General features: G+C 36.7%; 1 protein-coding gene across 1 annotated transcript in view; it reads right to left on the minus strand.

Annotated features, from left to right (window-relative positions):
* Positions 1 to 14,773, minus strand: part of ATRX (ATRX chromatin remodeler) — a 290,527-nt gene that overhangs the window by 153,118 nt on the left and 122,636 nt on the right. The window contains exon 13 of the mRNA XM_080795822.1: positions 9,669 to 9,762. Coding sequence (XP_080651948.1) covers positions 9,669 to 9,762 — 94 coding nt within the window. The remainder of the gene's footprint in view (positions 1 to 9,668; positions 9,763 to 14,773) is intronic.

A 14,773-nucleotide genomic window follows, 5' to 3' on the forward strand; every position in this document is an offset into this window, starting at 1 on the left:
AGGACCAGCCCGGGAGACCCCTTCCCCAGAAGACCAGCACAAACCCAGGCACTCAAGACTTACTATAGTGTGCTGCAAAGCTTCCATTCTAGTAGAAACAGCATCATGTCTCTTTTAGAAAGCAGATCAAAGCACAGCTAGTTAAAACTTGCCACACTCTGGCCACGCTCCAAATACCATGCAAGGAGAACCTCTATAGACAACTAAACCGAGGGACAGAGCAACCAAAATCCAGCAGCAGAGCACACTCAGCACCCACCAGAGACACCTCCTGAAGAGCCAGGCCCTGGATAGTATATGACCTCTTCTTCATAAAGCTGTAACTCTCAGGCAGAAAATACAACAGGCTTCTCTAACACACAAAAAACAGAAACCTAGACAAAATACCAAGAGATGGAGAAATTCATCCCAAAAGAAAAAAAACAAGAAAAAGTCATGGACAGAGATCTAATAGAAACAGGTATAAGTAAGATGCCTGATGGAGAATTTAAAGCAACAATCATAAAGATAATCACTGGACTTCAGAAAAACATGGAAGACATCAGAAAAACCCTTATTAGAAATAAAAAAGGTAAAAAGACAGGCAGAAATTAAAAATGTAGTAACTAAGATTCAAAAGAGACTGGATGTAATTACCACAAGGATGGAAGAAACAGACATAGAAGCAAGTCATGTAGAAGACAGAATTATGGAAAATAATGAAGCTGAACAAAAGAGAGGAAAAATAATGACAGATCACAAGAGTAGACTCAGGGAATGCAGTGACTCCAACAAATGTAATAACATTTGTATCATGGGAGTACCAGAAGAAGACAAATTAAAGGGGGCAGAAGGTATATCTGAGAAACTAATAATGGAAAACTTCCCTAATCTGGGGAATAAAACAGACATATAGATCCAGGAGGCACAGAGAACTCCCATCAACATCAATAAAAGCAGGATAACAAGACATACTTAAGTTAAATTTGTAAAATATAGTCACAAAGAAAAACTCAAAAGCAGGAAGACAAAAGAAATCCTAAACTTACAAGAGAAGACGCAAAAGAATAGCAGGAGATTTCTCCAAAGAAACCTGATAGGCCAGAAGTCAGTGGCATGATATACGAAACATGCTGAATGGGAAAAATATGCAAACAAGAATACTCTATCCACAAAGGCTATCATTTAGAAGAGAAGTAGATATAAAGAGTATCCCAGACAAACAAAAACTAAGGGAGTTCATGAGCACTAAAACAGCTCAGGAAGAAATATTAAAGAGGACTTTTTGAGCGGGAAAGAAAGACCAAAAACGAAAAAGAGTAGAAAGGAATGGAGAAAATCTCCAGAAACAGCAACAAGTAATACAAAGGCACAAAATCCATATATATCAATAATCACTCTGAATATAAATGCATGAAATGCTCCAATCAAAAGACAAAGGATGTCTGAATGGATAATAAAACAAAACCCATCTATATGCTGCCTACAAGAGTCATTATAGACCTTAAAGCACCTGCAGATTGAAAATGAGGAGATGGAAAAACATTTATGTTGTAAATGAATGTCAAAGAAAGCCAGAGAAACAATTCTTATATCAAGCAAATAAGACTATAAACCAAGACTGTAATAAGAGATAAGGAAAGGCACTGTATCATAATTGAGGGGTCTAACAAACAGGAAGATCTACTAATTAAAAATACTTATGTCCCCAACTTGGGAGCACCCAAATATATAAAACAATTAATAACAAACATAAAGAAACTCATTCACAATAATACAATAATACTAAGGGGCATTAACACCTCACTTCCATCAATGGACAGATCATCTAAGCAGAAAATCAACAAGGAAACAATGGCTTTGAATGATAAATGGAAACAGATGGACTTAAAAGATATATTCAGAACACTACATCCTGAAGCAACAAAATACACATTCAAGTGTACATGGGACATTCTACAGAACAGATCACATAACTAGATCACAAATCAGGGCTCAACAAGTACAGGAAGACTGAGATCACACAATACATCTTCTCTGACCACAAGGCTATGAAACTTAAAGTCAACCACAAGAAAAATTTAGAAAGACCACAAATAAAAGGTTAAAGAACTAAAGAATGAATGGGTCAACAGGAAATTAAAAAAGAAATAAAAAACACATGGAAACAAATGAAAATGAAAACACAACAGTCCAAAACCTCTGGGATACAGCAAAAGCAGTCGTAAGATGGAAATATACAGCAATACAAGCCTACCTCAAGAAGCAAAAAAATTCTCAAATAACCTAACTTTACACCTAAAGGATCTAGAAAAAGAACAACAAATGAAGCCTAAAGCCAGCAGAAGAAGAGAAATATAAAGATTAGAGCAGGAATAAATGACAAATAAACCAAAAAACAGCTGAAAAGATTAAAAAACTGAAGGTGGTTCTTTGAAAAACTTAATAAAACTGTTAAACCCAGAGTCAGGCTTATCAAAAAGAAAAGAGAAAGGATACAAATAAACAAAATCACAAATGAGAGAAGAGAAATAACCAAAACCACAGAAATACACAGAAATACAATTATAAGAGAATATTATGAAAAATTAAATGTCAGCAAACTGCAATCTGGAGGAAATGGATAAATTCCTAGAAACATATAAACTTCCAAAACTGAAACAAGAAGAAATAGAGAATGTGAACAAATCAATAATCAGCAAAGAAATTGAATTAGTACTCAAAATCTCCCAAGAAACAAAAATCCAGGGCCAGAGGGCTTCACAGGGAATTCCACCAAACATTTAAGGAAGAGTTAATGCCTATTCTTCTGAAACTATTCCAAAACACAGAGATGGAAGAAAAACTATCAAATTCATTCTATGAGGCCAGTATTATTCTGATACCAAAACCAGACAAAGACTCCACTAAAACAGAAAACTACATGTAGGCCAATATCCCTGATGAACATGGATACAAAAATTCTCAACTACTAAGAAATCTGATCCAACTGTACATTAAAAGACTCACTGACCATGATCAAGTGGAATTTATTCATGGGCTGCAGGGGTGGTTCAATATTCACAAATCAGTCAATATCCATTCTTGATAGAAACCTTCAACAAAGTAGGCATACAGGGAACATACCTCAACATCGTAAGGGCCATATATGAAAAACCCACATCTAATATCAACCTCAGTGCAAAAAAAAAAAAAAATGAGAGCTTTTCCTCTGTGGTCAGGAACAAGACAGGGATGCCCACTCTTCCCGCTGTTTTTTAACACTGTACTGGAGGTCCTAGCCTCAGCAATCAGACAACAAAAAGAATGAAAAGACATCCAAATCAGCAAGAAAGAAGTCAAAATTTCAGTATCTGCAGATGACACGATACTCCACACAGAAAATCTGAAAGACTCCACCAAATAACTGCTAGAACTGATACACGAATTGAGTAAAGTCACAGGATACAAAATCAGCATACAGAAATCTTTGCATTTCTATACATCAACAATAAACAGCAGAAAGAAAAATCAAGGAATCAATCCCACTTACAATTGTACCAAAAATCGTAAAGACACCTAGGAATAAACGTAACCGAAGAGGTGAAAGACCTGTACTCTGATAACTACAAAACACCAAGGAAAAAATTGAAAATGCCAAAAAGAAATGGAAAAACATTCCATGCTCATGGACTGAAACAACAAATATTGTTAAAATGTCTATATTACCCAAAGCAACCTACACATCTAACACAATCCATATCAAAATACCACTAGCATTTTTCACAGAGCTAGAACAATCCTAAAATCTGTATGGAACCACAAAAGACCCTGAATAGCCACAGCAATCCTGAGAAAGAAAAGTAAAGCTGGAGGCATCATGATTCCAGACATGAAGCTATATTACAAAGTTGCAGTCAAGACAGTGGAGTACTAGCACAAAAATAGACACATAGATCAGTGCAACAGAATAGAGAACCCAGAAAGGGAACCACAATTATATGGTCAACTCATCTTCAACAAAGCACGAAAGAATATCCAATGGAAAAAAGATAGTCTCTTCAACAAATGGTGTTGGGTAAACTGGACAACCCCATGCAGAAGAATGAAACTGGACCACTTTCTTACACGATACACAAAAAATAAATTCAAAGTGGATGAAAGACCTAAATGTGAGACAGGAGAGGAGAATGCAGGCAGTAACCTTGCCATCAGCAGTAGCAACTTCTTACTAGATAGGTCTCCTGAGGCAAGGGAAACAAAAGCAAAAATAAGCACTGGGACTTCATTAAGGTAAGAAGTTTTTGCACAGCGAAGGAAACCATCAACAATACAAAAAGCAATCTTTGGATTGTGAGAAGATATTTGCAAATGACACCTGATAAAGGGTTAGTTACCAATGAAGAACTTACAAAACTCAATACCCAAAAAACAAATAATCCAGTTTAAAAATAGACAGAAGACATGATTAGGTATTTTTCCAAAGAAGACATAGAGATGGCCATCAGACATATGAAAAGATCCTCAACATCACCCATTATCAGGAAAATACAAATCAAAACTACAATGAGATATCACCTCATACCAGTCAGAATGGCTAATATTAACAACACCAGAAACATCAGATGTTCGCCAGGATACGGAAGAAAGGCAAACCCTCTTATACTCTTGGTGAGAATGCAAACTGGTGCAGCCACTCTAGAGAAGAGTATGGAGGTTCCTCAAAAAGTTAAAAATAGAACTACTCTATGATCCAGCAAATGCACTACTAGATTTTTACCCAAAGGATTAAAGATATTAATTCAAAGGGATACTTATACTCCCTAGTTTACTGTACCATTATCAATAACAGACAACTTATGTAAAAAGCCCAAATGTCCCCCACCTGATGAACAGATGAAGAAAATTTGGCATATATATATGAAATATTACTCAGTCATCAAAAAGAATGAAATCGTGCCATTTGCAATGACATGTTTAGAGCTAGAGAGTATTATGCTAAGCAAAATCAGTCAGTCAGAGAAAGACAAATACTGTATGATTTCACTCACATGTGGAATTTAAGAAACAAAACAGGTGAACATAGAAAAAAAAGAGGCAAACCAGAAAACAGATTCTTGACTGTAGAGAACAGACTGAGGGTTACTGGAGGGGAAGTGGGCAGGGGGACTGGTTAAATGGGTGATGGGTACTAAGGAAGGCACTTGTTATGATGAGCACTGGGTGTGATATGTAGGTGATGAATCACTAAATTCTACTCCTGAAACGAACATTACACTGTATGTTAACTGGAATTTAAATAAAAACTTGGGGGAGAAGATGAAAATATGTATGACAAAAGTCTTATAATTGTGTAACTTAGACTCAACAATGTCACTTTTAGTAATTGACTCTAAATGAGTGTCAGTATACCCATATGCATATATATGTGGTGTGCGTGTATAACATTGTGTAATAAAAATATTTCCATATCTCTGTTGTGTATATTATACAAATACTTTTTTAAGACTTATTTATTTGGGGGGGAACAGAGGGAGACAGAGAGAGAGAGAGAGTCCCAAGTAGACTCTACCCTGAGTGCAGAGCCTGATGTGGAGCTTGATCTCACAACCCTGAGACGAGGACCTGAGCCAAAACCAAGAGTCAGATGCTTAACTGACTGTGCCACCCAGGTGTCTCTACAAATATTTTTATGACAATAGTATTTACACCAGAAAACACTGAGAACTATCTAAACATACAAATCTAGAAGCTTATCATAAAGGTTAGAGGGGAAAAAAGGATGAAAGTCCTACATATAATAGGTAAAACTATAAAATTTGTCAATGAAAAGAACGATAAATCTACATGACCTTGGATTAGGCAATGGATTCTGATATGGGTCTTATATCCAGAATATATAAAGCACTGTTATGAATAAACAATAAAACATTTGCTGTGATTTCACAGCAACAATAAATCAACAATAAAAAAAACAACAAAAAACCAACAGCAAAAACAATTAAAAATTGGGAAAAGAATTTATTCATTCAGACAGATGTTTCTCCAAAGAAGATATACAAATGGCTAGTAAGCACATGCAAAAATGCTCAACATCATTAATCATTTGGGAAAAGTAAATCAAAATCACAATGGCCCATTACATACCCACTAGGTTGGCTATAATAAAAAAAAAGTTTGTGGGGGTGCCTGGGTGGCTCAGTGGGTTAAAGCCTCTGCCTTCAGCTCAGGTCATGATCCCAGGGTCCTGGGATCGAGCCCCGCATCGGGCTCTCTGCTCGGCAGGGAGCCTGCCTCTCCTCTCTCTGTGCCTGCCTCTCTGCCTACTTGTGATTTCTGTCTAATACATAAAAATAAAATCTTTTAAAAAAAAGTTTGTGAAAATGTACAGAAATCAGAAGTCTGGTGCATTGCTGGTGGAAATGTAAAATGATAAGCCACCGTGCAAAACAGTCTGACAGTTGCCTTAGAAAGCTGAGCATATGGGGGGAGGTAGGAAGAGAAAAAATGAAAAGATGGGATTGGGAGGGAGACAAACCATAAAAGACTCAATCTCAAAAAACAGACTGAGGGTAGCTGGGGGGAGCGGGGACGGGAGAGGGTGGTGGGGAAATGGACATTGGGGAGGGTATGTGCTATGATGAGTGCTGTGAAATGTGTAAACCTGGAGATTCACAGACCTGTACCCCTGGGGATAAAAATACATTATATGTTTATTAAAATTAAAAAAAAAGAAAGCTGAGCATAGTATCACCGTATGACCCTATAATTCCACTTACAGATATATTCCTATGAATGAATATGAAAATATATGACTATGTAAAAATCATATACAAATATTCACAGAAGCATTAAACATAATAGCCAAAAAATGTAAACAACCCAAATGTCTACCAACAGATGAAAAAATGGGCAAATAAAATGTGGTACTATCTATACAATGGAATATTATTCAGCCAATCCAAGTAACGAAATAGCCAGGTAACCACAGCAAGATGACAGACTAGGAAGTTCCAGGCTTTTGTTCTCCCACAGAAACACAGAATACACAAATGGTAAAAAGTAACTTTATGAGAACTCTAGAAACCAGTTAAGAAACTTTAGCAACCAAGTGAACACCTAATCAAAAGTCACACTTAAAATAGTTGGATATTTTGTAGTGTTTCTGCTTATGCTTGTTGTACCCTCTTTCCTGCTCAACTCAAGGAGGTCAGTAGGAAGCTGCCCAATTCTCAGCTCCTCTGCCAGGAAGGAAGGTAAAGAGTAAAACTTGCTGGCAATGTTCTGGCTTTTCTACGGGCTGCCCAAGGGACCGGATTCTGTCTCCCTTAACTCGGAGCACACAAAAGCACATAAAAAGAGGCTTAACATCACTAACCACTAGAAAAAATACAAATCAAAACCACAATGAGATACCACCTCACAGTATTTAGGATGGTTAGATCCCCTCCCACCCCATAAAAAAACAGAAAAGAACAAGTGGTGGTGAGGATGTAGAAAGAGGAGAATATGTGCTGTTGGTAAGAATGTAAAATGGTACAGCCACTACAAAAAACAATGTGGCAGTTCCTCAGAGTTAAACACAAAATTACCATATATGATCCAGCAATTCCACTTCTGGGTATAAAACCAAAAGAACTGAAAGCAGCGACTGAACAGATATTTGTACACCCATGTTCACAGCAGCAAAGGGTGTAAGTAAGCCAAGCGTTCAATGATGGATGAAGAGATAAAATGTGGTACATGCAGACAGGAGAACATTATTTAGCCTTAAAAAGGAAGGATACTGTGATCCATGCTGCAACACGGACGACACTTGAGATATTGTACTAAGTGAAATAAGCCAGCCACAATAAGACAACAAATAGTGTAAGATTCCACTAATATAAGGTACCTACAGGAGTCAAATTCATAGAGACAGAAGGTAGAATGGTAGCTTCTTAAGGATGTGGGGAAGGGGGAGTTACTGTTTAATGTGTAAAGAATTTGTTTTACAAAATCGAAAAACTGTAGAGATTGGTTGCAGAATGATGTGAGTGTACTTAACACTACTGAACTGTATACTTAATTTATAAGATAGTAAAGTTTAGGTCACATGTATTTTATGATCATCTAAAAATATTTTTAAAAGATAAAGGTACTGGGCGCCTGGGTGGCTCAGTGGGTTAAGCCGCTGCCTTTGGCTCAGGTCATGATCTCAGGGTCCTGGGATCGAGTCCCACATCAGGCTCTCTGCTCAGCGGGGAGCCTGCTTCCCTCTCTCTCTCTCTGCCTGCCTCTCTGCTACTTGTGATCTCTCTCTGTCAAATAAATTAATAAAATCTTAAAAAAAAAGATAAAGGTACTAATACAAGATATGCATGAAGTTTGAAAACACGATGCTAACTGAATCATTAAAAAAATACTATATGAAACCAAACATATAAAATGTCCAGAACAGGCACATCAATATACAAAGTAGATTAGCTTTTGCCAGGGAACGGAGGGCAGGAAGAATGGGAATGACTGCTAGTGGGTATAGGGTTTCTTTCTGTGGTGGTAAAAATATTCTCAAACTAGATAGTGGTGGTGGCTGAAGAACTTTGTGAATATTCTAAAAATCACTTATTCTACACTTTAAAATGGTGAGTTTTTGTGTTATGTGAATTCTCAGTTTTAAAAATCTCTCCTTGTATCCCATTGTTATTTCCCTAATGTACAATACGTCGCTATACTCCAGGCACAACCTGGTAAGTGCTAATCTAAAAAGATCTCAAATGTTTTAAAATTTTTAAGATTGACACCTATGCAGAAACAAACATCACATTCACACAAACACAAACAGCCCATTTGATAAGTTATAAAAAGATAATATTATTCTGGGGGAAATACACTAGATCTTAGCCAAAAGTCCAAGATGTAATATTTTGGAGGAAACAAAAAAGTTCTTAGAATGGTTAGTATTATCTAAAATACTACACGAAGAAGTAAGCAGAATTTTAAATAACTACTACCAGTAGCTATGTGTATTAAGAGAACAAACAAATCTTAATTACTATAATACTGGTATATAATTAACATTAAGGGAACATTTACTATCTGCCAAGTAGGCATATTATAAACCCATTCAATGTCCATAATAACCAATTAAGTACTATTGTAATCTCCATTTTAAAGACAAAGAAACTGAAGTACAGAGTATTCATACAAAGAGCAAATAGTAAAGCCAGGAGGTAGTTTGTGTAGAGTCTCTTATTTACTACACTATAGCATCCCCCTATAACAACCAAAAAGTACAGTCAAAAGTGTTTTTGCAGGGGCGCCTGGGTGGCTCAGTGGGTTAAAGCCTCTGCCTTCGGCTCAGGTCATGATCTCAGGGTCTTGGGAACGAGCCCCACATCGGGTTCTCTGCTCAGCAGGGAGCCTGCTTCCCCCCCATCTCTCTGCATGTCTCTCTGCCTACTTATGATCTCTGTCTGTCAAATAAATAAATAAAATCTTAAAAAATAAAAATTAAAAAAAAAAGTGTTTTTGCAGTCTGAAAGCCCACCTAATTTATAAGACATAATTCAACCATATATGTTTATATGTACTTCATTTTCATAATTAGTATCAAATCAAAATATTAAATATTTTACTTTATTAGTAATAGCAACCTTTCTATAAATAACTTGAAGCATGGTTATTCATATGAATTTTTACAATTTTTGAAAAAGTGATACAATATTTACCTTGTTCTGGGCCGTTGTTCATCTTCAGATTCACTAACTTCTTCACTAACTCCTGATTCCTGGAAATCAGAATCTTCAGAATCTTCACTGCTCACTTGAATAAAAAAAAATACTAAGTTATTAAATACTTCCCAACAAAAATTCAATTCACCAAATTTCTCAATACGTTCACATTAAAACATGGACCACTGTGAGACTATCTATAGTATATACATTCATGGATATTTCACTCATACAGATGAGACCAGTTAATAATTCAAATAGTATTTATAAAAATAATTCAAATGTATTCCAACTATGGTTATAAAACTATGGTTCTATATTGAAATATAAATATTAATTGCATATGAATTAACAAAATGAAAATTTAACTATCAATAAAACAAATTCATTAGTACCAAAGGTGAATAAATAGAATTCTAGTTATTCAAAACAAGCAGAGTAGGCTGACCAAGATGGAGCAAGAGCAAATAGAGACTCTTCTGCCATTTATGACAACTAGAAACTATGAACAGAACACATAAAGAGGTGACCTAAGCACTATGAAAAGGAAGCAACAGCAGGCAGACTGGGGACTGAAATAAAAACCTAAATAATGATCCCTACAAAACTGGGGTTGAGGCAGTGAGTGTCCTAGGATTTTTTTCCCCTCCTTTCTTCCTGGTTTCAACAAGAAGGCAGGCTGAATTCCAAAACTGTTGCAGAGGGTGCAAAACTGGGAGAACTCTATTTCTAGCCATAGCACTGAGAAAAGGGAGCTGGGCCCTACAAATAATGAGAATAAAGGGAATCCCCAATTTTATTTTTTCTCTCAAAAATTTTATTCTTCTGTACCAAAACTGCCACTGTGACACAGGTATCTAAAACCCCAGGAGAATACCAATCTTTCTGGCCAGAGGAAGCCAGGCAGGGAAAATACAAGATGAGCTTGAAATATCTTGTGGTGCCAGAAAGTAAAGCAGTGCTCAGAACATTATGGGGGTATATTCAAAGGACACGTGATCCAACTTGAAAGCTTCCAATAGCCAAAGCTGAAACAATCTAAGTGACAAAATGAATAAGTGGATCACAACTCATAAAATAAAATATCTATAAACCCATATTAACATAAGTAATGGGATAAATAAATAAGGGAAAACAGACAGCCCCTCCTTACCATTACTAATTGTATAAGTAATGAAAGAAGTAGAAAATCACTGCTAGATAAATGTCACAGTAATTGCTTCAGGCAAGATGAATGCTAGAATTAGTGGGCTGAAATATGATGAGACACAGGATATTTGAATAGTCTCTCTCCACAAGATATTAATTCAATGTGAATAGAAAAATAGATATTTTTGTAGGAGAAAAACCTAGCAGACACCAAATGAACAAAGCAATCAATATTATTATTACCAGTAATAAGACCTATTGCCATCATATAACCTTGGTGTATGATTAAATGTCACTTTTGTGGTACTCTTGTCAAAATGCATAATAATCTCAATCTAATCATAAGAAAACATTAGACAAATACATACAGGTGGACAGTCCAGAAAGTAAGTGATTAATACTCTTCAAAAACTGTCAAGATCATGAAAGAAAAGGAGAAACTGTCACAGATTGGAGTAGATTAAGGAGACATCACAACTAAAAGCAATGTGACATCCCTACATTGGATTCTGGAACAGAAAAAAGACATTAGTGGGAAAACGAATAAAAAGCACGTAAGATCTATAGTTTACTTCAGAGGTCAGAAAACATTTTATGTGAGAAGTCTGATGGTTAAGTATTTTCAACTTTGTAGGCTATACAGTCTCTGTTGCAACTACTTACCTCCACTCAACGTTGCCACTATAAACACATGAAAACAGTGAGTGAGTAAGTAAGTAGGTAAGTATAATGTGGTTCAGGTATAGCCTTCAGGTATAGTTAGCCAACTCCCAGTTTAACTAATTAGTATTGTATCAATGTTAATCCTGGTTTGGGTTATCATACTATAGTAAGTTTAAAGTGTTAAATTAGGGAAGCTGGGTAGAACTTATATAGGAACTCTACTGTTTTTACAACACTTCTTTAAACCTAAAATTTAAAAAAAAAAATTGCTGAATGGGAAGAAATCAGACAGGGAGACAAACCATGACAGACTCTGGACTCTGGGAAACAAACTGAGGGTTACAGAAGGGAGGAGGTGTGTGGGGAGGGGGTAACCAGGTGTATTAAGGAGGGCATGTGATGTGATGGGCACTGGGTATTATATGCAACTAATGAAACACTGAACACTATATCAAAAGTTAATGAGGTACTAAATTTTGGCTAACTGAACACAAAAAAAATTGCTAAAGATCATGACCTGAGATCAGAATCTAGTATCTGTTCTATCCAAAAAATAGTAATAATAAATTAAAAAAACACAAGCTAACATAAATAAAGAATTGCTATTGGGGGAAACGGGAATAAGGAATTAGTGTTTAAAGTTTTAGATTGGGATGATGAAAGAGCTATGGAGACAGAGTGTTGACTGTTGTACAACAATGTGAATATACCTAACATCACTAAACTGCACACTTAAAAATGGTTTAAATGGTTAAAATTTTATGTTATATTTTACCACAATAAAAAACAAAAATAAGGGCGCCTGGATGGCTCAGTTGGTTAAGCAACTGCCTTCGGCTCAGGTCCCACATTGGGCTCCCTGCTCGGCAGGGAATCTGCTTCTCCCGCTGACCTTTCTCCACTCATACTCTCTCTCTCTCTTATTCTCTCTCTCTCTTTCAAATAAATAAATAAAATTTTAAAAAAACAATAATAATAATAAAAGAACTGAGCAACTGGGAATGTGTGGGAGCACATAGGTCCACATGCACATACATACAAATCCTCTGATTAAGTAAAATTCTAGGAGCACCTGGGTGGCTCAGCTGGTTAAGCATATGCCTTCAGCTCAGGTCATGATCCCAGGGTTCTGGGATTGAGCCCTGCATCAGCCTCCCTGCTCAGCGAGGAGTCTGCCTCTCTCTTTGATCTGCCTTTCCCCCAGCTCATGCTCTCTCTCGCACACTCTATCTCACAAAAATAAATAAAATCTTTTTTAAAAAAAAGTAAAATTCTAAACCTATTATTCATTTTTCACTACTTTATCTTGAAAATTTTCAAATCTACCAAAAATTTGAAAGCATTATCAAATGAACATCTACAGCCCTTCTCCCTTTTACAACCCTACAATTCACCTATTAAGTTTATCGCATTTGCTTGCTCGCTCTCTATATATGCACACTTTTTTATACTGAACCATTTTATTTTAATGCAGAAATGATGACACTTTACCCTTAAGCATAAGGATACTGTCCTATATAACTAAGTAACATTATCACACTTAGAAAAATAACATCAGGGGCACCAGTGTGGCTCAGTCAGTCAGGTGTCTGCCTTCGGCTTAGGTCATGATCCTGTAGTCCCAGGATCGAGTTCCACATCACATTGGGCTCCCTACTCAGCAGGGAGTCCCTTTCTCCCTCTGTCCCTCACCCTGCTCTCTTTCACTCTCACAAATGAATAAACTCTTTTAAAAAATAACAACAATTTATGGGGCGCCTGGGTGGCTCAGTGGGTTAAAGCCGCTGCCTTCAGCTCAGGTCATGATCCCAGCGTCCTGGGATCGAGCCCCGCATCGGGCTCTCTGCTCAGCAGGGAGCCTGCTTCCTCCCTTCTCTCTCTGCCTGCCTCTCTGCCTACTTGTGATCTGTCTGTCAAATAAATAAATAAAATCTTTAAAAAAAAATAACAATTTAATATCATCTAATACAAAGACAATAATTACATTTTTAAAATTATCACCAAAATAATATAAGCTTTTTCAAATTTAGGTGAAAACTGAGATTTCACATGTTGCCCCTGATTTACTAAGTCAGCTACTCTCCTGATTTCTCCCCACTGCCTAACTTAAGTTTCCAGACAACAGAGGCACAACAGAGTTTGCAAAACTTGGAAAATCATGCAACTTTAAATGTAGTATCAATCACTATGATCATAATCCATATTAGAAACATAACTATGATGGGATTTTAGTTTACTCCCTCTTTCACAAACAAATGAAAAAAACACGTGGGTAATAAATTACCCACAGAAGAGACAGTGGAAACCGGTCAAGTCACAAAAAACAAGGTTTTAATAAAATATTTCGAATGTAACTGTGCCTGCTAAAGGACTCTATATTCTGAACTGAGCCCTCAGAGGCAAAATCCCTATCTCCCCCTTTGCTGAAGACGCACAAGAATCATATTGTTACATAACCTGCTTAAATTGCTCAGTTGCTTTATAGAATCTGAAAGACAAGCTTACAGTCATGCTGCAAGGAAATCTTTAAGCATTCACAAAATGATGTATCATTATTTATTTATTAACAAGAAAATGTCCTTGACATATGAAGTTTATGTGCATGGGGGGAAGCCCTCCTCTTCCTCTTACATGAGTAACTTCTGATCAACAGCCCTTTAAATATTAAGGGTTCCAAGATTCTTTCCTTAGCCCTTCATCTGTACAACAGGCTCTCCTAGGCCATCTCATCTAATTTGTCATATTATACATACACCATGACAACTCCAAAAACCTGACAGTCATCCCAGACTTCTTTCTTTCACATCAGTTAACAAGAGCTAACAATTCAGTCTATGACACAAATCAATTCTCCTCTTCAACAACCACACTTGGTATCAACTATAGCAGTATCCTCCAAGTAGATGCAAATCTAAGCTCTGAGTATCACAGTAATAGGCAACTAATCTGATCATATTATATTCTTGGTTACAATCTTTCAGTGGGAACAATGAGTGGTTGGGCTGACGCTGTGATTCAGAAGTACTAGTAACCAATGTCCTGTGCCATACATGTTCATCAAGCTGTCTGCTTATAAAATATGCCCTTGTCTGTATGTATAGTATACATCAAAGTTGTTTTAAAAAGTGGTGATATTCCGGGGTGCCTGGGTAGCTGAGTTGATTAAAGCAGCTCCCTTTGGCTCAGGTCATGATCCCAGGGCCCCAGGATTGAGCCCCACATCAGGCTCCCTGCTCATGTGGGAGCCTGCTTCTCCCTCTCCCTTTGTATGCCACTCTGCCTACTTGCTC

Source organism: Martes martes (genome assembly GCF_963455335.1).
Source record: "Martes martes genome assembly, chromosome: X".
NCBI classification, from domain to species: domain Eukaryota; kingdom Metazoa; phylum Chordata; class Mammalia; order Carnivora; family Mustelidae; genus Martes; species Martes martes.